At 40.1% G+C, this 24832-nt stretch overlaps 1 protein-coding gene and 1 pseudogene across 2 annotated transcripts in view; both read left to right on the forward strand.

Moving 5' to 3' along the window:
- TNFSF4 (TNF superfamily member 4) overlaps positions 1-24832 on the forward strand; it is a 310041-nt gene that overhangs the window by 3184 nt on the left and 282025 nt on the right. The window contains exon 3 of one of the 2 annotated variants that reach the window (XM_032160964.2): positions 11550-11680. Coding sequence is in view for 1 of the 2 variants with exons in the window: in XM_058443236.1 (XP_058299219.1) it covers positions 21354-21356 (3 nt within the window). In the remaining variant the exon portion in view is untranslated. Of the gene's footprint in view, positions 1-11549; positions 11681-21273; positions 21357-24832 lie in introns of those variants that run through there. The other variant, XM_058443236.1, reaches the window with a different exon arrangement.
- Positions 12381-19532, forward strand: LOC131384048 (uncharacterized; annotated as a pseudogene).

Consider the following 24832-nt stretch of genomic DNA (forward strand, 5'->3'; position numbering starts at 1 on the left):
TTAAAGCTATTTTCCTGAGGGTTAGTGAGACGTATAATGGGAAAGGAGGAGGGGAAGAAGGACAGAGGAGACATTCCAGGGAAAGACCGGAGTGTGAAAAAGGACAGAGGAGACATTCCAGGGAAAGACCGGAGTGTGGAAAAGGGAGAGCTTGACTAAGAAAGGATTTACTTTCCTTAGAGAGAGGGTGGAGGCTCTCATATCAGAAAGAATGTTTTCATACAGCTATAAGGGTTGGAGAGAACCTTGAAGTCCTTACAGTGATCTGAGGGACAGGAAAGAATGGATTTCAGGCATTTCCAGAGGGCTGTGACTCTGGGATGACTCACATCTTTTCTTCTGTCCTTACTGCTTTGACAGAAGAATAAGATGAACAGATTAGCAATGGGCATTTGGAAAAACAACAGTGCACCATGATGCCTATCTTGCTCACTAGATTGTGAACTCCTAAATGTTTGACTATATTTTATTAATGAATATTTGTGACCTGTTAGACATAGTGGGCATGAGGACTATGTTGTACAAAGTATTAGAAAAACATTTGCCTTCCTGCAGCCACAACAGCAAAGTTTCTTGTTTGTCCACAGCTGGGAGTAAAAGAGTAAGATGTCTCTAGTTACACAGTCATGTGATACAACATTGGACCACATATACTGCGGTGGTCCCATAAGATGATAATGGAGCTGAAAAATTCCTGTCACATAGTGATGTCTTGAGGATCTTGACCCTGTGAAGCCCTAGGCTAATGTGTGCATTTATGTCTTTGTTTTTAAGTTTAAAAAGTTTCAAAAGACAAAAACCTTCTAGAAATATAAAAAAACTTACAGAATAAGAATATAAAAAAGAAAATACAGTATTTTGTATAGCTATACAATGTGTTTGTGTTTTAAGCTAAGTGTTATTACAAAAGAGTCAAAACATTAAAACAATTTTAAAGTTTATAAAGTAAAAAAGTTATAGTAAGGTAAGGTTAATTTGTTATTGAAGAAAGAAATTTTTACACATGAATTTAGTGTAGCCTAAGTGTACAGTGTTTATAAAGTCTACAGTACATTCATTCACCACTCACACACTGACTCACCCACGGCAACTTCCAGTCCTGCAAGCTATATTCATGGTAAATGCCCTATATAGGTGTACCATTTTTTATCCTTTTTTTTTTTCATTTTTCTTTTAGAGGCAGGGCCTTGCTCTGTCACCCAGGCTGGAGTGCAGTGGTGTGATCATAGCTCACTGCAGCCTCAGGCTCCTGGGCTCAAGCAGTCCTCCCACTTCAGCCTCCTGAGTAGCTGGGACTACAGGCACATGCCACCATACCTGGGCAATTGTTTTATTTTTGGTAGAGACAGGGTCTTCCTAACCTGTGTTGCCCAAGCTGGTCTCGAACTCCTGGGCTTAAGTAGTCCTCCCACCTTAGCCTCCCAAAGGGCTGGGATTACAGACTTGAGCCGTATTTACCATGGTGTTATAATTGCCTACAGTATTCAGTATAGTAATGTGCTGTGCAGGTTTGCAGTGTAGGAGCAATAAGCTATATCATATAGCCTAGGTATGTAGTAGACTATACCATCTAGGTTTGTGTAAGTGCACTCCGTGATGTTCACACAATGACGAAATTGTTCAATGATGCATTTCTCAGAACATATCCCTATCGTTAAATGATGCATGACTGTAATTAGAGCTAGGTAAAAATCCCTGTACCAATGGGAGGAGACATATAAAACTAAAAATTAATGTTAGGATGGTGAGATTGTGTTTTTTTTCAAGTCTATAAACTTTCTTGTTAGATTTGATTGCCTTTTCAGAAATAAAGAAAGCTTGGACACAGTAACCTGTACATATCATTAAGGCAGTCCTGTCAACCTTCAGTGAGTGGGGCTGATAATCTCTCCACTGCTTTTCTTTATCATTGTAATAGTTCGTTTTCATGATGCTGGTAAAGATATACCTGAAACTGGGTAATTTATACAGGAAAGAGGTTTAATAGACTTACAGTTCCACATGGCTGGGGAGGCCTCACAATCATGGTGGAAGGCAAGGAGGAGCAAGTCACATCTTACGTGGATGGTGGCAGGCAAAAAGAGAGCTTGTGCAGGAAACTCTCATTTTTAAAACCATCAGATGTTGTGAGACTCATTCAGTATCATGAGAACAGTGCAGGAAAGACCTGCTTCCATGATTCAATCACCTCCCATTGGGTTCCTTCCACCACGCGTGGAACTGTGGGAGTTACAATTCAAGATGAGATTTGGGTGGGGATACAGCCAACCCATATCATTCTGCCCCTGGCCCCTCCCAAATCTCATGTCCTCACATTTCAAACCAATCATGGCTTCCTAACAGTCCCCCAGTCTTAACTAATTTCAGCATTAACTCAGAAGTCCCCAGTTTAAAGTCTCATCCAAAACAAGGCAAGTCCGTTCTGCCTATGAGCCTGTAAAATCAAAAGCAAGTTACTTCCTAGATACGATGGGGTTATAGGCATTAGGTAAATACAGCCATTCCAAATGGGAGAAATTAGCCAAAACAAAGGGGCTATAGGCCCTATGCAAGTCCAAAATCCATCAGGGCAGTCAAACTTAAAGCTCCAAAATTATCTCCTTTGACTCCATGTCTTGTATCTGGGTCATGCTGATGCAAGAGGTGGGTTCCCATGGTCTTGGGCAGCTCCACCCTTGTGGCTCTGCATGGTACAGCTTCCCACTTGGCTGCTTTCAGAGGCTGGTGTTGAGTGTCTGTGGCTTTTCCAGGCACACGGTACAAGCTGTTGGTGGGTCTACCATTCTGGGGTCTGGAGGATGGTGGCCCTCTTCTCACAGCTCCACTAGGCAGTGCCCCGGTAGGGACTCCGTGGGGGATCTGACCCCACATTTCCTTTCTGCACTGCCCTAGCAGAGGTTCTTCATGAGGAGCCCTGGCCCTGCAGCAAACTTCTGCCTGGATATCCAGGCATTTCTGTACATCCTCTGAAATCTAGGCAGAGGTTCTCAAACCTCAATTCTTGACTTTTGTGCGCCTACAGGCACAACACCAGTGGAAGCTGCCAAGGCTTGGGGCTTGCACCCTCTGAAGCCATGGCCCAAGCTGTATATTGGCGCGTTTTAGTCATGGCTAAAAGGAGCAGCCGGGACACAGGACATCAAGTCCCCAGACTGCGCACAGCATGGGGACCCTGGGCCTGGCCCCTGAAACCGTATTTTCCTCCTAGGCCCCCAGGCCTGTGATGGGAGGGGCTGCTGTGAAGACCTCTGACATGCCCTGCAGACATTTTACCCATTGTCTTGGGGATTAACATTTGGCTTATTGTTATTTATGCACATTTCTGCAGCCAGATCGAATTTCTCCTAAGAAAACGGGATTTTCTTTTCTATCACATTGTCAGGCTGCAAATTTTCTGAACTGTTATGCTCTGCTTCCCTTATAAAACTGAATGCCTTTAACAGCATCCAAGTCACCTCTTGAATGCTTTGCTGCTTAGAAATTTCTTCTGCCAGATACCCTAAGTCATCTCTGTCAAGTTCAAAGTTCCACAAATATCTTAGGCAGGGGCAAAAAGCTGCCAGCCTCTTGGCTAAAACATAACAGGAGTCACCATTGCTCTAATTTCCAACAAGCTCCTCATCTCCATCTGAGACCACCTCAGCCTGGATTTCATTGTTCATATCATGATCAGCATTTTGGTTAAAGGCATTCAACAAGTCTCTAGGGAGTTCCAAACTTTCCCATATTTTCCTGTCTTCTTCTGAGCCCTCCAAACTGTTCCAACCTCTGCCTGTTACTTAGTTCCAAAGTTGATTCCACATTTTTGGGTATCTCTTCAGCAGTGCCCCACTCTACTGGTGCCAGTTTACTGTATTAGTTCATTTTCACACTGCTGATAAAGACATACCTGATACTGGGTAATTTGTATGGGAAAGAGGTTTAATGGACTTACAGTTCCACATGGCTGGGGAGGCCTCACAATCATGGTGGAAGGCAAGGAGGGGCAAGTCACATCTTACGTGGATGGTGGCAGGCAAAAAGAGAGCTTGTTCAGGGAAACTCCCAGTTTTAAAACCATCAGATCTTATGAGACTCATTCACTATTACGAGAACAGTGCAGGAAAGACCTGCCCCCGTGAGTCATTCGCCTTGTACTGGGCTCCTCTCATGGCACATGGAAATTGTGGGAGTTAAATTCAAGATGAGATTTGGGTGGGGACACAGTCAAACCATATCAATCGTGTTTAATGTCATTGTGTCTACTACTCCCTATTATATCTACTACAGGACTTCTACAATCTGGAGAGAAACCAAAGTAGGAAATGTAGGAGTGAAAATGAAAGACAACAGCTTATAAAATGCTGCAATGAGGAATAACTTTCAGAGGGGTTTTGGAGTAGTAACTTACTATTGTTATTATTTGATTCAGGACCTCACTTCACCCATGCTGGAGTGCAGTGGCATTAACTTGGCTCACTGCAGCCTCCAACTCCTGGGCTCAAGCATTCTCAGCCTCAGACTCCTGAGTAGCTAGGACTACAAGTGTGCCTATGCTCCCTCATAAAGAAAGCTGGCCACTTGGTGATTGCACAGGACCATTGATCTGGATGCTGGCTATTACATGTGTTTAGTTTGTAAAAATTCATCATACTATATATTTAAGATAATTGCCGTTTTCTCTATGTGTATTTTGCAGTACTTCAATAAGGCTAAAAAAACAAGAAGAAAAGAAAAAGAAATTGCCACTGTGTGTACATTAGAATAGTTGTATATGAACTATTATTTTCCTGAATTGTTCAAAAAGCTCACTCCAGTGTTTCAAACAAACTTCAGGAGGTTTCAGTCAATGTTGCTAAATTGTTAAAATCACTATAATTACCAGGAAGGTTATTCTTACATGAAAAACATTGTTGAGATCATGCTTTTTTTATAAAACCTTTGTTTAGGTGCATCCTGGGTGTAGAGGCCCATTGAATGGTTGATAGCCCATAGCCTCTGGCTGTGATTGAGTAGATAGCCCACCCAGAGATGGTAGACATCTTTGAGATCCTCTACTCTACAAAATTCTTTACATATTCACTCATTGAGATACTTGACATCCCTGCAGCAAGTGGTACATTTGATTAGCCTGGTATCTGGTTGATATGGTTGAGCTGTGTCCCCACCCAAATCTCATCTTCAATTGTAGTTCCCATCATCCCCACGTGTTGTGGGAGGGACTCTCATGGTGTTCTTGTGACAATGAGTGAGTTCTCACAAAATCTGGTGGTTTTGTAAGAGGCTTTTCTCCCACTTTGCTCTGCAGTTCTCCTTGCTGCTGCCATGTGAAGAAGGATGTGTTTTCCTCCCCTTTTGCCATGACTGTAAGTTTCCTGAGGTCTCCTCAGCCATGCTGAACTGTTAGTCAATTAACTTCTTTCCTTTATAAATTACCCAGTCTCAGGTATGTTTTTATTAGTAGTGTGAGAACGGTCTAATACACTGGTGGTCTCTCAGTGCACGTTAGTGCTTTTCCTGAAGATCCTTCCCTCAGGATATTTGCTTTTTAGTAAGTAGCCATCAGACTATAAAGGATCCCTGAAGTTTTGACTGCGAGTCGTTTTGATGTAGCCTAAAAATAGACCACTATACTTTAATTTTTAAAAAATTTACCAGATAGTATGCTCAACATACACCCTTTCCATTTTGCAAAGTCTTGGCCTTACCCTTTCTTCACTCATGTGTGAGCCACACCCAGGTTCAGGGAGGGAGAAAAGAATATTGAGTGTTGGAGAAGATCAGTTGGGCATTACTTAGTGATAAAAATAATATAGTTTTTACATTTTGGCTCATCACAATGTTCTTTATGGAGAACTTATCCAGTGGTCACTGCAGAGTGTTAGAGTCATAAATCTTTACAGTGGAAGGGAACTTTGAGGTCATATAATACAAACCCTATCTCCAACCCCCTTACCACCATTTTAAAGCTGAAGAAACTGAGTTCAAGTCAGGAATGGATTTTTAATTTTATCAAATGTCTTTTGGCCTTTAGTAACGCAAAGCATGAAGCTTTTCTCCTTAATCTATTAGTGTAATACATGAATACATTTCCAAATGTTCAATCACCTTGTATTCTTAGGCAAAATCCTATTTGTTAATACTGTTATATTAATAGATTCTTAGATTAGCACGGAGGCTGCTGCACATCCATTTATACTTCCTTGTTTTCTAATAGAGTCACTGCTGTGTTCAGGTATCCATTCTCGGTGTAGCCAGCTGTCTTGGGGAAGTTGACTTCATTTCCAGCTCTAGAGATAGTCCTGACTGGTCCAAGATAATCAGTATTAATGTAACTGGGGAATTTATTAGAAATGCAGATTATCAAGACCCATACCAGACCTACTGAGTCAGAAACCCTGGGGATGAGGTCCAGCAATGTATATTTTAACAAGTCCTCCAGGAGATGCTGATGAGCTGGTCTAAAACAACTCCATTGTGGTGTTTAGGATTGGTTCAGTTATGAGCATGTAATCCAACTCTTGCTAGTGAGCAATGACGCCTGCTAGGTGAACTTCTGGGAAAAGTGTCTTTGGCTCCTGAGTAGAAATCTAAAAGAGTTAGTTTTTCATCTTTTTCTGGAAATCATGCCTGGATGCTTGGAAATATTGCAATCATGTTGCTACCTAACCAGGAATGAAATAACACAAAGAATGGCAGACCAGAAAGATGGAAAGGTTGGATTCTTTTTTTAATTTCCAACTTTCATTTTAAGTTCAGGGGTACATATGCAGCATGTGCATGTTTGTTACATAGGTAAATGTGTACCATGTTGGTTTACTGCACAGATCATCCCATCACCCAGGTATTAAGCCCAGCATTCATTAGCTGTTCTTCCTGATGCTCTCCCTCTTCCCACACCCTATCCTCTGACAGGCCCCAGTGTGTATTGCTCCCCGCAACGTGTCCATATGTTCTCATCATTCAGCTCCCACATGTAAGTGAAAACGTGGTATTTGGTTTTCTGTTTCTGCATTAGTTTGCTAAGAATAATGGCCCCCAGCTCCATCCATGTCCCTAAAAAGGACAAGATCTCATTCCTTTTTGTGGCTACGCAGTATTCCATGGTGTATATATACCGCATTTTCTTTGTCCAGTCTATCATTGATGGGCATTTAGGTTGTTTCCAGGCCTTTGCTGTTGTGAATAGTGCTGCAGTGAACATATGCATGCATGTATCTTTATAATAGAATGATTTTTATTCCTTTGGGTATATACCCAGTAATGAGATTGCTGGGTTGAATAATATTTCTGCCTCTAGGTCTTTGAAGAATTGCCACACTGTCTTCCAGGATGGTTGAACTAACTTACTCTCCCACCAACAGTGTAAAAGTGTTCCTTTTTCATCACAACTTTGCCAGCTATCTGTTGTTTTTGACTTTTTAATAGTAGCCATTCTGACTGGTGTTAGATGGTATTTCATTGTGGTATTGATTTGCATTTCTGTAATGAACACTGATGTTGAGCTTTTTCTCATGTTTGTTGTCCATATGTATGTCATCCTTTGAGAAGTGTCTGTTTTGTCTTTTGCACACTTTTTAATGGGGTTGTTTGTTTTTTTCTTGTAAATTTGTTTAAATTCCATGTAGATGCTGGATATTAGACCTTTGTCAGATGATAGATTGCAAATATTTTCTCCCATTCTGTAGGTTGTCTGTTCACTCCGATGATAGTTTCTTTTGCTGTGCAGAAGCTCTTTAGTTTAATTAGATCCCATTTGTCAATTTTGGCTTTTGGCGTCTTTGTCGTGAAATCTTTACCCATGCCTGTGTCCTCAATGATATCGCCTAGGTTTTTTTCTGAAGTGTTTATAGTTTTGGGTTTTACATGTAAGTCTTTAATCTATCTTGAGTTAATTTTTGTATATGGTATAAGGAAGGGGTCCAGTTTCAATTTTCTGCACATGACTAGCCAGTTCTCCAGCACCATTTATTGAATAGGGAATCCTTTTCCCATTGCTTGCTTTCATCAGGTTTGTGAAAGATCAGATGGTTGTAGGTGTGCAGACTTATATCTGGATTCTCTATTCTGTCCCATTGGTCTATGTTTCTGTTCTTGTACCAGTACCATGCTGTTTTGGTTACTTAGTCCTTTAGTATAGTTTGAATTTTGGGAGCGTGATGCCTCCAGCTTTGTTTTTTTTGCTTACAATTGACTTGTCTATTCATGCTCTTTTGGGTTTCCATATGAATTTTAAAATAGTTTTTTTCTAATTCTGTGAAGAATCTCAATGGTAGTTTAACAGAAATAGCATTGAATCTATAAATTACTTTGGTCAGTATGGCCATTTTCACAATATTGATTCTTCCTATCTATGAGCATGGAATGTTTTTCCATTCTTTTGTGTCTTCTCTGATTTCTTTGAGTGGTGGTTTGTAGTTCTTGAAGAGGTCCTTCACTTCCCTGGTTAGCTGTGTTCCTAGGTATTTTATTCTTTTTGTGGCAATTGTGAATGGGATTTGGCTCTCAGCTTGCTTGTTGTTGGTGTATAGGAATGCTAGTGATTTTTGCACATAGATTTTGTATCTTGAGACTGCTGAAGTTGCTTATCAGCTTAAGAAGCTTTTGGACTGAGACATTGGGGTTTTCTAGATATAGGATCATGTCACCTGCAAATAAGGATAGTTTGACTTCCTCTCTTCCTATTTGAATATGCTTTCTTTCTCTTGCCAGATTGCCTTAGCCAGAACTTCCATTGTTGACTGGGAGTGGTGAGAGAGGGCAGCCTTGTTTTGTGCCACTTTTCAAAGAGAATGCTTCCAGTTTTTGCCCATTCAGTATGATATTGGCTGTGCATTTGTCATAGATGGCTCTTATTATTTGGAGACATGTTCCTTCGATACTTAGTTTATTGAGAGTTTTTAACATGAGGGATGTTGAATTTTATCAAAGACCTTTTCTGTATCTATTGAGATAATCATGTGATTTTTGTCTTTAGTTCTGTTTATGTGATAACTTACATTCATTGATTTTCGTATGTTGAACCAGCCTTGCATCCCAAAGATGAAGCCAACTTGATCATGGTGGATAAACTTTTTGATGTGCTGCTGGAATCAGTTTGCCTGTATTTTGTTGAGGATTTTTGCATTGATGTTCATCAAAGATATTGGCCAGGAATTTCCCTTTTTTGTTGTATCTCTGCCAGGTTTTGATATCAGGATGATGCTAGCCTCATACAATGAGTTAGGGAGGAATCCCTCCTTTTTGATTTTTTTGAATATTAAATTGTTTCAGTAGGAGTGGTATTAGCTGTTCTTTGTACCTCTGGTAGAACTCACCTGTGAATCTGTCTGGTCCTGGGCTTTTTTTTTGTTGCTGTTGGGGTGATCAGACCCAACACCAGGTCATGGGGGTGACAAAGTCCAGCAGAGTCAAAGGATTGAGAAAAAGACAGTTTGAGAGAGAAAGGTGGAACCAGGGGGCCATTGCTAGTGTATGGAGGCTGCGAAGGCTCCGAGCTCTGGGAGCCTATGCTATTTATTGGTAATCCAACAGAGAAACAGGTGGTGAGAATGTGGAGGTCAAAAGAGCAGGTGCATGATCTACAGCTGTGATGGTTTAGCATTTATAAGGAACATGTTCTGCTACTTGAGATAATGGAGATACAATTGATCTAGGAGCCTAGGAGGGCTAGAAGCAAGGAGCCAGCAAGTCTGGACACATTCCAGAGGACATTATGGTAGCCGTGCGAGCCCTGCCTCAGCTTTCTTCCCAACACTCAGCTTTTTCCCAACAGTTGGTAGGCTATTTATTACTGCTTCATTTCCAAACTCATTATTGTCTATTCAGGGATTCAGTTTCTTCCTGGTTCAGTGTTGGGAGGGTGTATGTGTCCAGGAATTTATCCATTTCTTCTAGATTTTTCTAGTTTATGTTCATAGTGGTGTTTGTAGTATTCTCTGATAGTTGTTTGTATTTCTGTGGGGTCAGTGGTGATATCACCCTTATCACTTCTGATTGTGTTTATTTGAATCTTTTCTCTTTTATTCTTTATTAGTCTAGCTAGCTGTCTATCTATTATATTAATTTTTTTCAAAAAACCAGCTCCTGGATTCATTGATTCTTTGAAGGGTTTTTCTTGTCTCTGTCTTCTTCAATTCTGCTCTGATTTTGGTTATTTTTTGTCTTCTGCTAGCTTTGGGTTGGTTTGCTCTTTGTTCTCTAGTTTGTTTAGTTGTGATGTTAGGTTGTGAACTTGAGATCTTTTTAGCTTTCTGATGTGGACATTTAGTGCTATAAACTTCCCTCTTAACAGTGCTTTAGTTGCATTCTGGAGATTCTGGACATTGTATTTTTGTTCTCATTAGTTTCAAAGAACGTCTTGATTTCTGCCTTAATTTCATTATTTAACCAAAAGTCATTCGGGAGCAGTTTGTTCATTTTCCATGTAGTTATATGGTTTTGAGTGAATTTTTTAATCTTGTGTTCTAATTTGATTACACCTTGGTCTGAGAGACTCTTTGTTATGTTTTCAGTTCTTTTGCATTTGCCGAGGAGTGTTTTACTTCCAATTATGTGATCAATTTTAGAGTAAGTGCTGTGGCGATGAGAAGAATGTATATTCTGTTGTTTTAGAGTGGGGAGTTCTGTATATAGCTATCAGGCCCACTTGATCCAGAGCTGAGTTGAGGCCTTGAATGTCTTTGATAATTTTCTGTCTAAATGATCTGCGTAATATTGTCAGTGGGGTGATAAAGTCTCCCACCATTATTGTGTGTGAGTCTAAGTCTCTTTGAAGGTCTCTAAGAACTTTCTTTTTCTGGGTGCTCCTGTATTGGGTGTATATATATTTAGGTTAGTTAGCTCTTCTTGTTGAAATGAACCCTTTACTGTTATGTAGCGGCCTTCTTTGTCTCTTTTGATTTTTGTTGATTTAAAGTCTGTTTTGTTATGAACTAGGATTGCACCTGTTTTTTTCTGTTTTCCATTTGCTTGGTAAATTTTCCTCATCCCTTTATTTCGAGCCTATGTGTGTCTTTGCACATGAGATTGGTCTCTTGAAGATAGCGTACTAATGGGTCTTGGCTCTTTATCTAGCTTGTCATTCTGTATCTTTTTTTGGGAGGCATTTAGAACATTTTCATTTAAGATTAGCATTTTTATGTGTGGATTTGATCCTGTCATCATGATGCTGGCTGGTTATTTTGCAGGTTTATGTGGATACTTCATTGTATCATTGGTATGTCAGTGTGTTTTTGTAGTGGTAATTGTTTTTCCTTTCTATATTTAGTGCTTCCTTCAGGAGCTCTTGTAAGGCAGGTCTGGTAGTGATGAATTTCCTCAGCATTTGTTTGTCTGAAAAGGATCTTATTTCTCCTTTGCTTATGAAACTTAGTTTGTCTGCATATGAAATTCTGGGTTGGAAATTCTTTTCTTTAGGAATATTGAATACTGGCCCCCAATCTTTTCTGGCTTGTGGGGTTTCCACTTAGAGGTCCAATGCTAGTCCGATGGGCTTCCCTTTGTAGGTGACCTGGTCTTTCTTTCTGGCTGTCCTTAACATTTTTTTCTTTCTTTTTTTTTTTTTTCAGATGGAGTTTCACTGTGTCACCCAGGCTGGAGTGCAGTGGCATGATCTCAGCTCAATGCAACCTCTGTCTCCTGGGTTCAAGCAAATCTCTTGCCTCGGCCTCTTGAGTAGCCTGAGTAGCTGGAACTAAAGGTATGTGCCACCACACCTGGCTAATATTTGTATTTTTAGTAGAGACAGGGTTTCACCATGTTGGCCAGGCTGGTCTTGAACTCCTGACCTCAAGTAATCCATCCACCTTGGCCTCCCAAAGTGCTGGGATTACAGGCGTGAGCCACTGTGCCCACCAACATTTCTTCTTTCATTTTGACTTTGGAGAATCTGCTGATATATATCTTAGGGATGATTTTCTTGAATAGTTATCTTACTGGGGTTCTCTTGTTCCTGAATTTGAATGTTGGCCTATCTTGCTAGGTTGGGGTCATTCTCCTGGATGATATCCTGAAGTATGTTTTCCAACTTGGTTCTATTCTTCCTGTCTCTTTCAGGTACCCCAACCAGTTGTAGGTTTGGTCCTTTTACATAAACCCATATTTCTCAGAGGTTTTATTCATTCATTTTTATTCTTTTTTCTCTATTCCTGTCTACCTGTCCTATTTCAGAGAGATAGTCTGCAAGCTCTGGGATTCTTTGCTCTGCTTGGCCTATTCTGCTATTAATACTTGGGATTACATTGTGAAGTACTTGTAGTATGTTTTTCAGCTCTATGAGGTCGGTTATCGTCCTCTCTATACTGGCTGTTTTGGTTGTCAGCTCCCGCATTGTTTTATCATGATTCTTAGCTTCTTTGCCTTTGGTTAGGGCATATGCCTTTAGCTCAGCAAAACTGGTTTTTGTCCACATTCTGAAGCTTACTTCTGTCACCTTGTGCTCAGCCTAGTTCTGAGCCCTTGCTGGAGAGGTGTTGTGATCATTTGGAGGAAAAAGGGCACTCTGGGTTTTTGAATTTTCAGCGTTTTTGCGTTGATTCTTTCTCATCTTTGTGGGCTTATCTATCTTTGATCTTTGAGGTTGCTGACTTTTGGATGGTGCTTTCATGGGTTGTTTTGTTTTTTCATCTGTTTTTGTTTTAGCAGTCTGTTTACTCTTCCTTAGGGTCCACTCTGCACCCTATTTGCCTCCGTTTTTCCTGTACTGGGAGGTATCAGCAGTGAATGCTGTGAAACAGCAAAGATGGCAGCCTGCCCCTTCCTCTGGAAGCTCCGTCCCAGGGCGGTACTGTCCTGTTGCCAGCATGAGCACACAGTATGTAGGGGGTGGCTGGAGACCCCAGTTGGGACATCTCACCTAGTCAGGAGGAAGGGGATCAGGGATCCACTTAAAGAAGCAGTTGGGCTGTTTTTGATAGAGCAGCTGTGCTGTGTTGGGGATCCCATCAGCCCCTTGTTGGTTTGGGCTCTCCGAGGCCCACAGGTTGAACTGGCTGAGGTGCCTAAACAGCCAAGTTGGTAGCCTGCCTTCCCCTCTGGGCACTCTGTCCCAGGGAAAAATTAGAACTCTGTTGGCCATAGAACATGGGCAGGGGTGGCTGGATACCCCAGCTGGCATGATCTACCCGTCAAGGAAATGTGGATCAGGGTCCCACTTAAAGAAGCCATCTGGCCATGCCTCAATAGAACAGCCATGTTGTGCTGGGGAACTGCTTCTGCCCTTGTTGGCTTGGATTCTCCAAAGCCCACTGGTTGGAATGGCTGAGTCGTTCAAACAGCCAGCATGGTGGCCCTCCCCTCCCCTTTCCCCCCCCCCCCCCCCCCTCCTTCCCCTCCTCCCCTCCTCCCCTTCCCCTCCTCTGCTTCCCTCCTCCCCTCCCCTTCCCTCAGGCATGCTATTCCAGAAAGAGATCAGGATCGTTTGTGGAATACATGAAGAGATGGCTGGAGGCCGCGGTTGGGAGGTCCCTCCCAGTGAGGAGGAATGGATTGGGTCCCCACTTAAAGAAGCAATCTGGCCACGTTCTGTTAATGCCGCTGTACTGTGCTGGGAATACCCTTCCTTGTTTGAACCATTTGGATTCCTCAAAGCCCATAGACTGGAATGGCTGAGTCAACCAAACAGTAGAGATGGTGGCCCACCCCTCCCACTGGGGACCCTGTCCATCACAGGCAGGCTATATTCCAAGCCAGTAGGTCTTATTTTGTGAGGTGTCGTGGAAGTGGGACCCACAGATTGATGCTACTTGGCTCTCTGGATTCAGCCCCCTTCTTAGGGGTATGTACAGACCTCCCACCTTGCCTGAGTTGCAGACGCCTCTGTTGGGGATCCTGGGGCCGGAATATGTAAAGTTCCTGGGTCTCTATGCATGCCTGAGCAGCTTCTCTGCCGAGACTCAACACACCTCTGTGTGTGGGACCCAAGACCCTGGTGATGTGAGTGCACAAGGTGGTGTGGGTCCACTGATCTCCTGATCTGTGGGTTGCAAAGATCCGTGGGAGAAGCGTGGTTTCCTGGGGTTGCACACTCACTCACTGCTTCCCTTGGCTGGGGGTGGGGGTTCTCTTGGCTTCATGTTGCTCCCAGGTGGGCCATTGCCCCACCCTGCTTTTCTCTCTTCTCCATGGGTCTAGTTGTTTCTGTGATCAGTCCCAATGTGAGTGCCTGGATATTTCAGTTGAAGGTGCTATATTCACTTGCTCCTTTCTTCCTCTCCCTGAGTGCCACAGACAGCTGCTGCCTCTAATTGGCCACCTTGGCCCCCCTCCCCTGGGTTCTTAATAACATAATTAAACCACAACCCATCTTAAAACTTATCCTACTTCTAGACTTCCTGTTGAGTTCAGAAATACCCTCATTTTTAAAGATAATTGGAATCAGGGTTTCTGTTACTTGCTGTCAAAAGCATTCTTAATTAGACTTGCTAATATTTGAATTTGGGTTTTAAGAATGACCCAAGATGTATTTTATTTTTACTATTGTTGTTTAGTATTTAGTATATTTTAGTATCAGAATTAAATTTCTCAGTGAAGCATATTGGGAAGTTTTTCATAGTTTGTGTTGGCTGAATGTTTAAAGAATCCAGGAATTATCTGTTCTTTATGATATATTAGAACTTACTGATAAAACAAACTGGAACTGGTACTTTTTTTTGAAGTTAGAGCTTTTGCTGCATTTTCAAGTTTTTCTCTGATTATTGGGATAATTTCCTCTCTTCATGAGCCAATATTAGTAATCTGCATTTTCCTAAAAATTTATCTGTTTCATGTAGATTTTCTAATTTACTGGTGGGTATTTGGAATTTTAGAATTTTAAAAATCTCTTAATGCTGAATTATTTTTATTTCCCTGTTGTAGATATTTGCATTTTCTTTCCCTTTTTTTCTTGTTCAGACTTACTAATGGTTTGTGTGTTGTATTCTAAAAACAAAAACAAAATAAAACAATTGCTTTATTTACCAGGTCTATGCAATTTTGTTTTGCCATGCTTTCTAGTTCATTAATTTTGAATTTTCTTTTTATTAGTTTCTCCTATTCTCTGTTGGCTTATTTTTTTTTTTTTAATTTTTTTAAACTTTCTTGAACTGGGTGCTTAGATCATTTACTTTCAATCTTCCATATATATTAAGAAGATCACTGAAAACTCTGAATTTTCCTTTGGGTTAAGACTTTGGTAGTATCCCATAAGTTTTGAAATGTAGTGTTGTTTCATTGGTAATTTCAAACAGTCTGTGTTCTAGTACTGATTTCCACTTTAATCCAAGAGTTGTTTAGAAAACTGTTTTATAATGTCCATGTAATTAGATTGAGTTTGCTGTCTTTTTCATACTGATTTCTTGTTTGATTACCATGTGATTTGTACCTTTGGATATTTGAGATTTTGTTTGTGACTTAGTCCTTGATAAATGTTTATTACTGCTTCATGGCTGTTTAAAAAGAGTGAGTTCTTTCTGTATAAAGGATACAACAAATATTATCTATGTACATGCCTTTCTCTACTTGTTTGTTGATCTATGTATGATGTCCATCACTCCTTATCTGCTTAAGCTTTAAAGGTCTTTTCTCTTTTTCCTACTCTTTCTCTTTCTACATCATCAATTCCTGATTCTCTACTAGATCATTATATCAGCATACAAACATGCTCTAGTAAAACTCTCTCCAGTATAAATATGATGTGAGCCACATATGTAATTTAAAATTTTATGGTAGCCATATTAAAAAAGTAAAAAGAAAGAGGTAAATTTAATTGTCATATATTTCATTTAACCCAATGTATGTGAAATATTATTTCACCCTATAATTGATGTAAAAATTATTGATGAGATGTATATATTTTTTCATATTGAGTCTTCGAAATGTGGTGTGTAATTTATACTTAGAGCATATCTAAATTTATACTAGCCACATTTCTTTTATATATATTTATTATTATTATATTTTAAGATCTAGGGTACATGTGTACAATGTGTAGGTTTGTTACATAGGTATACATGTGCTGTGTTAGTTTGCTGCACCCATCAACTCATCATTTACATTAGGTATTTTTCCTAATGCTATCCCTCCACCAGCCCCCACCCCCAGCAGGCCCAGGTGTGTGATGTTCCCTGCCCTGTGTCCATGTGTTCTCATTGTTCAACTCCTACTTACGAGTGAGAACATGCAGTGTTTGGTTTTCTGTCCTTGTGATAGTTTGCTTAGAGTGATGGTTTCCAGCTTCATCCATGTCCCTGCAAAGAACATTAACTCATCCTTCTTTTTTTTTTTTTTGGCTCCATAGTATTCCATGGTATATATGTGCCACATTTTCTTAATCCAGTCTATCACTGATGGGCATTTGGGTTGGTTCCAAGTCTTTGCTATTGTGAATAGTGCCACAATAAACATACGTGTGCATGTGTCTTTATTGTAGAATGGTTTATAATCCTTTGGGTATATGCCCAGTAATGGGATTGCTGGGTCAAATGGTATTTCTAGTTCTAGATCCTTGAGGAATCGCCACACTGTCTTCCACAATGGTTGAACTAATTTACACTCCCACCAACAGTGTAAAAGCATTCCTATATCTCCATACCCTCTCCAGCATCTGTTGTTTCCTGACTTTTTAATGATCGCCATTCTAACTGACATGAGATGGTATCTCATTGTGGTTTTGATTTGCATTTCTCTGATGACCAGTGATGATGAGCATTTTTTCATATGTCTGTTGGCTGCATAAGTGTCTTCTTTTGAGAAGTGTCTGTTCATATCCTTTGCCCACTTTTTGATGGGGTTGTTTTTTTCTTGTAAATTTGTTTAAGTTTGTTGTAAATTCTGAATATTAGCCCTTTGTCAGATGGGTAGATTGCAAACATTTTCTCCCATTCTGTAGGTGGCCTGTTCACTCTGATGATAGTTTCTTTTGCTGTGCAGAAGCTGTTTAATTAGATCCCATTTGTCAATTTTGGCTTTTGTTGCCATTGCTTTTGGTGTTTTAGTCATGAAGTCTTTGTCCATGCCCATCTCCTGAATGGTATTGCCTAGGTTTTCTTCTAGGGTTTTTATGGTGTTAGGTCTTACATTTAAGCCTTTAATCCATCTTGAGTTAATTTTTGTATACGGTGTAAGGAAGGGATCCAGTTTCAGCTTTCTACATATGATATACTGGCCACATTTCAAGTCCTCGGCAGCCACCTGTGGCTAGTGGCTGTTATATTAGACAACTTAGTTTTCATATTTTTTCAGGTTTAAAACTTCTAGTTTGACCCAACATTTCCTCCTCCTACCACTTATTTCTCTGTTCATCTTTCTTTCTTTCTCTTCCTTCATACATTGAAATACATCTTGTTAAATCCAGGCTGGGTGTGGTGGCTCATGCCTGTAATGCCAACACTTTGGGAGGCCAAGGTAGGTGGATCACTTCAGCCCAGGAGTTTGAGACCAGCACCTGGGTAGCATGGCAAAACCCCATCTCTCCAAAAATAAAAATACAAAAAATTAGCCAGGCGTGGTGGTGTGCACCTGTAGGCGCAGCTACTGGGGAGGCTGAGGTGGGAGGATTACTTGAGCCTGGGAGGTTGAGGCTGCAGTGAGCTGAGGTCACATCACTGCACTCCAGCCTGAGCAACGGAGTGAGAACCTGTCTGGAAAAAAAAAAAAAAAAAGAAAATCCAGTGGAAGCTTTTTTTCAATTTCAGTGCATTTGACAGAGTTGATTACTTTTTTGGAAACACTTCTTTCTCTGCTTCCGTTACACCAAGCTCTCCAATTTGTTTTTTGTTTGTTTGTTTGCCTCTCACTGGCTACTCTCTCTATTTCACCTCTTCTCTTACTGCTGAATGTTGGTGCCTCTCAGCAGGTTCTCTGGCTCTTTTCTCTAGCTGTAGTTTCTCTGGAGATGATATCTAGTCCAGCACCCTTAAATAACATATATATGCTGTTGATGCTAATTTTTATCTTCAGACAAGCTCAATATTTGTATAGCCATCTATCTGCCAATTTGACACCTTGATCTGAATATGTCATAGACATTTGATATATATTCAAAATTTAATTCTTAATTCTCTTTCTAACCACAACAAACTCATTCCATCCACAAATGAATATACTATTTTCCCTTTCTCTTTAGAAGGATCATCTTGATTCCTCCTTTTACTCCCCTCCCACAGGAGCCTTAACACTAAGTCCAAGTGATTCTGTCTCCAAAGCATATATTGTAACTGTTCACCTTTCCCCATCTTTACTCCTAGCCTCTATATTCAAGTGTGCTTATTATTAATTTATTTCCTCTTAGTTCCAAACTGCCTTTCTTTGTCCTACTTCACGATACTGGAGATGTATACTGCAAACTACATTTTTTTCTCAGATATCTGGCTTTATATTAGGTTCAGCTAATTAGGGGCTAAGGGAGTGCTGAAGGGATTCTCAAGTTTGGAGAAGGAAAAAGAAATTTATCTTCTCTTGTTATTTTTGCCTTCTCCACATGACAGTGAATGGATCAGCACACACCTGGCTCCGGCAGTATTCCTTGTGGTGGTGAATCGTTCCCGTGGTTCCAGCAAGTGAATGTCCCCCTGGAGGTTTCTTCTTCACCCCAGCAGTGGTGACATGTTTCTGCAGCAGCTGAACCATCTCCTTAGAGGCCCAAATGTTAGCCTGCCGGAGTCCTTTCTCTCTTTCTAAGTTTCCTCCTTGTTTACCTTTGCTTTCATCTTAAGAGTGATTGCTGTAGTCTGAGGTTGCCACCTCTATTACACCATACAATTCTTTTATCCTTTTTAGTGGTTAACCACCTTTTTACCAAGTTAACAGTTCTTCATGATTATACTTTCTTTATTTGAATTACTATGTGGTTTCCGTCTCCTGACTGGACACTGGACTCTTAACGGCAGCAGTGATCACTGCAAGGACTGTAGCATAGGATGGATATTTCCAAGTGTAGTGGAGTGCTTACAGACAGAAGATGCAAGGCTCAGGTCCTTAAGCTCTTGGTTTGGTTCTTGGTCTGAGAACTAGAGAACTTCCATGGCAGCCCTAACAGGATTTTTTATGTCTTGTAGCCACAGGATTGGTATTATTAAAAATTAAACACAAAATTTAATTTTACAGGTTGCAGAACTACAACATCAGTAATTTTCTTGGGAAATTAATGCCAAGTTTCTCATGTGAAAGTTAGGTCATTGATTGGGAAGGAGACCCCAAAACTTGAAATGGGCAAATATGGTTGGTCTCAAGTGAGAGTGAGAATCTTGAACTCCTGAGTTGCTCTGAGTCTCCCTTGCCAGTGGGAGTATCTTGCCCTTGTGTATCTGCAGAATTTTTTCTCCCCTCAAAAACTCTGTAATTGCCTTGCCTGGAGGAAATACTTCACAAACAAGCGGATGCTCACTCTCCTCGGAGCCTACCTGAAACACCCGTTACTGCCACCAGACCCATAACTAGGGTCAATTGTCATCATATTCCAGTGGCCTGGAAGTGGCAGCCAGTCTGTGAATATAACTCTGGCCCTGAGTCCCAAGTTTGCCCCTTATTCCAAAGAGTCACTGTTTGCTATGCAGAGGAAGTATGGGCCAAGATAACCTCACCAAACACCAGGTTCCAGATTCTCAAGCAGTCCTTTCAGCACCGTGGTTTCAAAAAGTAAATTTGAAAGGTAATTTTAAGGCTTTTACATAGAATTCTCCCCAAAGAAACATATCTACGGTGATTATTGTTCAATTCTGGACCTCTCAGCATTGTTTCCTTGCTTTGTCAGTTACAAAATAAATATACTTCTAGCTTTCTGGCTGTATGGGTGATACTTACATGGCATAGAAATCTTGGGTGGGAGAAATGGGGCGTCTGGCAGGGACAGTCCCTTTCTCTGAGATTTGTTCTCCTGAGCTTTCTGAGTGCTGAGTCATTTTTAGCAAATGGCTGCATTTTAGCTGTTGAAAAAGAGGGATCTCTCTTCCAAGGAGAAGGAATATGGGCTTGTCCTAGTCTTTAGATACTGAGCTCAAGTGTCCCTAAACTAAATTGTTTCATTTTACAGAGGGCTAGACAATTTAATATTTTATAAGATTTTTGTGTCTGTGTTCTTAAAGGATATTGGGTTGACGTTTTCTTAATTGTAATGTCTTTGGTTTTATTGGGTAATGCCAGTCTCATAAAATGAATTGAGAAGTGTTCCTTCCTCTTCTTTGTCTGGAAGATATTATGTAAAATTGTTATTTCTTCCGTCAATGTTTGGTAAACTTCATCAGTGAAACCACTGGGGCCTAGAGAATTCTTTTTGGAAGGTTTAAACTACAAATTCAATTTAAAAGTTATGCATACATATATATGAAATAAATCATTGCTTTAACATAAACTTTTTTCTTCCTGAATGAATTTGGTAATTTTTTTTAATTTTAAAAATTAGTGTATTTTGTCAAATTTACAAACAGCTTTTCATAGTACTGTTCCCTTGTTATCTATCCTCTTAAGGTCTGTGGGGTTAATAGTGATGTTTCTTCTCTCATTTCTGATGTTTCTAATTTGCATCTTATTTTTCTTGGTCATCCTGGCTAGAGGTTTATCAATTGTGCTGAACTTTTCAAATAATCAACTTTTAGTTTCATTAATTTTCTCTATTGTTTTTCTGTTTCCAATTTATTTGATTTCTGGTCTTCTAATAATACTTTCCTTCCTTCTACTTACTTTGGGTTTATTCTGTTCTTTTTCTAGTTTTGTCACTTGCAAGCTTAGATCATTGATTTGAGATGTTGTTCTTTTCCAATATAAGCATTTATAAATTTCTCTAAATCACTGTTTAAAATGCCTTCTGCAAATTTTGATATGTTGCATTTTCTCTTTCATTTATTTTTCTAAATTCTTTTGTGACTTTCCTTTTGGCCCATGGGTAATCCAGAAGTATGTTGGTGTATTTGTCTGTGCTTGCATTGTTATAAAGAAATGCCTGAGGCCAGGCACGGTGGCTCATGTCTGTAATCCTAGCACTTTGAGAGACTGAAGTAGGCAGAGGCTTGAGACTAGCCTCAGCAACATGGCAAAACCCCGTCTCTACAAAAAATTAAAAAATTAGCTGGGTGTGGTGGTGCATGCTTGTAGTCCCAGATACTCTGGAGACTAAGGTGGGAGGATTCTTTGAGCCAGGAAGGTGGAGGTTGCAATGAGCTGAGATTGTGCCACTGCACTCCAGCCTGGATAATAGAGCAAGACTGTCTGTCACACACAAGAAAAAAAAAAAGAAGAAGAAAAGAGAAATACCTGAGACAGGATAATTTGTAAAGAAAAGAGGTTTAATTGACTTATGGTTCTGCAGGCTGTACAGGAAACAGCTCTGGCATCAGCTTCAGAAGAGGCCTCAGGAAGCTTACAATCATGGCAGAAGGTGAAGCCAGGAGCGGGAACACTACATGGTGAGAGCAGGAGCAGGAGTGGGGGGAGGTGCCACACGCTTTTAAATGAGCAGATCTCACAAGAACTCACTCACTATTCTCAGGACAGTACCAACAGGATGATGCTAAACAATTCATGAAAAATCCACCCCCATGAGCCAATCACCTCCCACCAGGCCCCACTTTTAACATTGGGGATTACATTTGAATATGAGATTTCGGTGGAGACACACATCCAGACTATATCGGTTGGTTTCCAGATATTTGGAGATTTACTAGATATCTTTCTTTTATTAATTTTTAACTTAGTTGCATTATGGTTCAAGGAGATTGTCAGGCCTCTGAGGCCAAGCCAAGCCGTCGAATCCCCTGTGACTTGCACGTATAGGCCCAGATGGCCTGAAGTAACTGAAGAATCACAAAAGAAGTGAAAATGCCCTGCCTCACCTTAACTGATGACATTCCACCACAAAAGAAGTATAAATGGCCGGTCCTTGCCTTAACTGATGATATTCCACCACAAAAAAAGTGTAAATGGCCGGTCCTTGCCTTAAGTGATGACATTACCTTGTGAAAGTCCTTTTCCTGGCTCATCCTGGCTCAAAAATCTCCCCTACTGAGCACCTTGTGACCCCCCCACTCCTGCCCGCTAGAGAACTAACCCCCTTTGACTGTAATTTTCCTTTACCTACTCAAATCCTATAAAACGGCCCCACCCCTATCTCCCTTCTCTGACTCTCTTTTCGGACTCAGCCCGCCTGCACCCAGTTGATTAAAAGCTTTATTGCTCACACAAAGCCTGTTTGGTGGTCTCTTCACACAGACGTGCATGAAAAAGATTCTTTGTGTGACTTCAATTATTCCAAATTTGTTAAAGTTTGTTTTATGGTCCAGAATATGGTTTAGCATGGTGAATATTCCATGTGTGTTTGAAAACAAAACTTTTCTGCTTTTGTTGGGTAGAGTATTTTATAAAGGTAAATTATGTCAACTGGACATAATGTTGTTTGGGTCTCATCTGTTGGTACTGATTTTCTGTCTACTTCTATCAATTACTGTGAGAGGAATGTCAAAGTCTCTAACTATGGTTGTGGATTTATCTAGTTCTCATTTCTGCTTCTGTTTTAAGTTTTTGGAACTTCTCTTAATAGGTGTGTGCATTTAAGATTGTTATATTTTCTTGATTAATTGAACCTTATGCCATTATGCAATATCTCTATTTATCTTTAGTAGTATTTCTTGCTTTGAAATCTACTTTGATATTAACATAGCCACTACATTTTTTCTTTTGATTAGTGTTTGTATGATATCTCTTCTTTCATCTTATTACTTCTATTCCCATCTATGTCTTTATTTTTAAAGTAGGTTTCTTGTACATAGTTAGGTCTTATTTATTTTTAATCAAATTTGACAAACTCGATGCTTTAATTGGTGTGCTTAGATAATTTATATTTAATGTAATTACTGATATGTTTGAATTGATTTTATTATTGATTTTCCAGTTGTCTCCTCTGTCGTTATTTCCTCTGTTTTCCCTTTCTATTGATGTCTCACTATGTTTGCTGACTCTTTTTTTCTTTTTCTCTGTATTTTGCTATTGAACCCATCAATTGATTTCTTAACTTCACACAGTGTATTTTTTTCACTTCTAAAATTTCCATTTCATTCTTTAAAAAAAACTTTAAAAAGACTTTATTTTTAGAGCAATTGTATGTTCACAGACAAATTGAGTGAAAAGTACAGAGAGTTCCCATATGCCCCCTACCCCTACACATGCACAACCTCCCACACTGTCAACATCTGGTACCAGAGTGGTACCTTTGTTACGGGTGATGAACCTGCACTGAAACATCACTATCACCCGAAGTCCATAATTTACATAAGGGGTTTATTCTTGGTGTTGCAGATTCTGTGGGTTTGAACAAATCTATAATGACATATAGCCACCATTATAGTATCATACAGAATAGTTTCAGTGCTGTAAAAATTGTCTATGTTCTGCATATTCATCTCTCCCTCCCTGCTAAACTCTGGCAATCACTGACCTTTTTACTGTTTCTATACTTTTGCCTTTTCCAGAATATCACATAGTAGGAATCATACAGTATATAACCCTTTCAGATTGGCTTCTTTCACTTAATAACATGTATTTAAGTTTCTTGTATTTTCATGCCTTGATAGCTCATTTCCTTTTAGAACTGAATAATGTTCCATTGTATGGATATACCACAGTGTATTAGTCAGGGTTCCCTGGAGGTACAGAACTAATAGGATAGATGTATATTTGAAGGGGAGTTTATTAAGGAGTATTGACTCACATGATCACAAGGCAAAGTCCCACAATAAGCTATCTACAAGCTGAGGAGCAAGGAAGCCAGTCCAAGTCCCAAAACCTCAAAAGTAGGGAAGCCAACAGTGCAGCCTTCAGTCTGTGGCCAAAGGCCTGAGAGCCCTTGGCAAAACACTGGTGTAAGTCTAAGAGTCCAAAAGCTGAAGAACTTGGAATTTGATGTTTGAGGGCGGGAAGCATCCAGCAGGGGAGAAAGATGAAGGCCAGAAGACTGAGTAAGTCTACTCTTCCATCTTCTCCTGCCTGCTTTATAGCTGCACTGGCAGCTGATTAGATGGTGCCCACCCAGATTGAGGGGGGGTTTCCCTTTCCCAGTCCACTGACTCAAATGTTAATCTTCTTTGGCAACACCCTCACAGACACACCCAGGAACAATACTTTGCATCCTTCAATTCAATCAAGTTGACATTCAGTATTAACCATTACACACAGTTTATTCATTCACTTACTGAAGGACAATCTTGGCTGCTTCAAGGTTTTGGCAGCTGTGAATAAAGTCACTATGTACATTCATGTGTAGGTTTTTGTGTGGACATATGTTTTTAACTCATTTGAATAAATGCCAAGGGATATGATTGCTGGATTGTATGTTAAAAATATGCTTAGTTTTGTAAGATGGTTCTTTTTTTTTATAGTTTCTGTTATTCTGCCAATAATTTCTGTTTTTTTCCCTTTGTTCAAGAGTGTTTGTCTTTACTTCGTGGAGCATAGTTACAATAGTTGCTTTAAAATCTGTGCCTGATTATTCTACCATCTTGGTCTTCTCAGTGGTAGCATTTATTGACTGTACTTTTCATGCAAATTAGTAAACTTTTATTGGTTCTTTGTATGCTGAGTGATTTTAGATTGTATCCTGGACATTCTGAATATTTAATTTGGATGTTTTTCATTAAAATCCTCAAGAGATTTGGAAGACTGATTATTTGAGTAGGTAATCATACTGGTTTTGTTCAGACCGTCTGTATTTTGTGAGTGATACTTCCAATGTTATCTCAGTTTTTGGAACCTCTACTTGGCAGCTTTGAGTATGTTCCATGCATGCACAGCTCAGGGTTAAGCCTGGGCCTATGCTAGGTCATACACAGAGTTAGGAGATCCGTTTTTCTAATCTCTTATCTCCAGGATTCCCCATAGTCACCTACCTATA

The sequence above is a fragment of the Hylobates moloch genome, unplaced genomic scaffold (genome assembly GCF_009828535.3).
Source record: "Hylobates moloch isolate HMO894 unplaced genomic scaffold, HMol_V3 SCAFFOLD_8, whole genome shotgun sequence".
In the NCBI taxonomy this organism is placed as follows: domain Eukaryota; kingdom Metazoa; phylum Chordata; class Mammalia; order Primates; family Hylobatidae; genus Hylobates; species Hylobates moloch.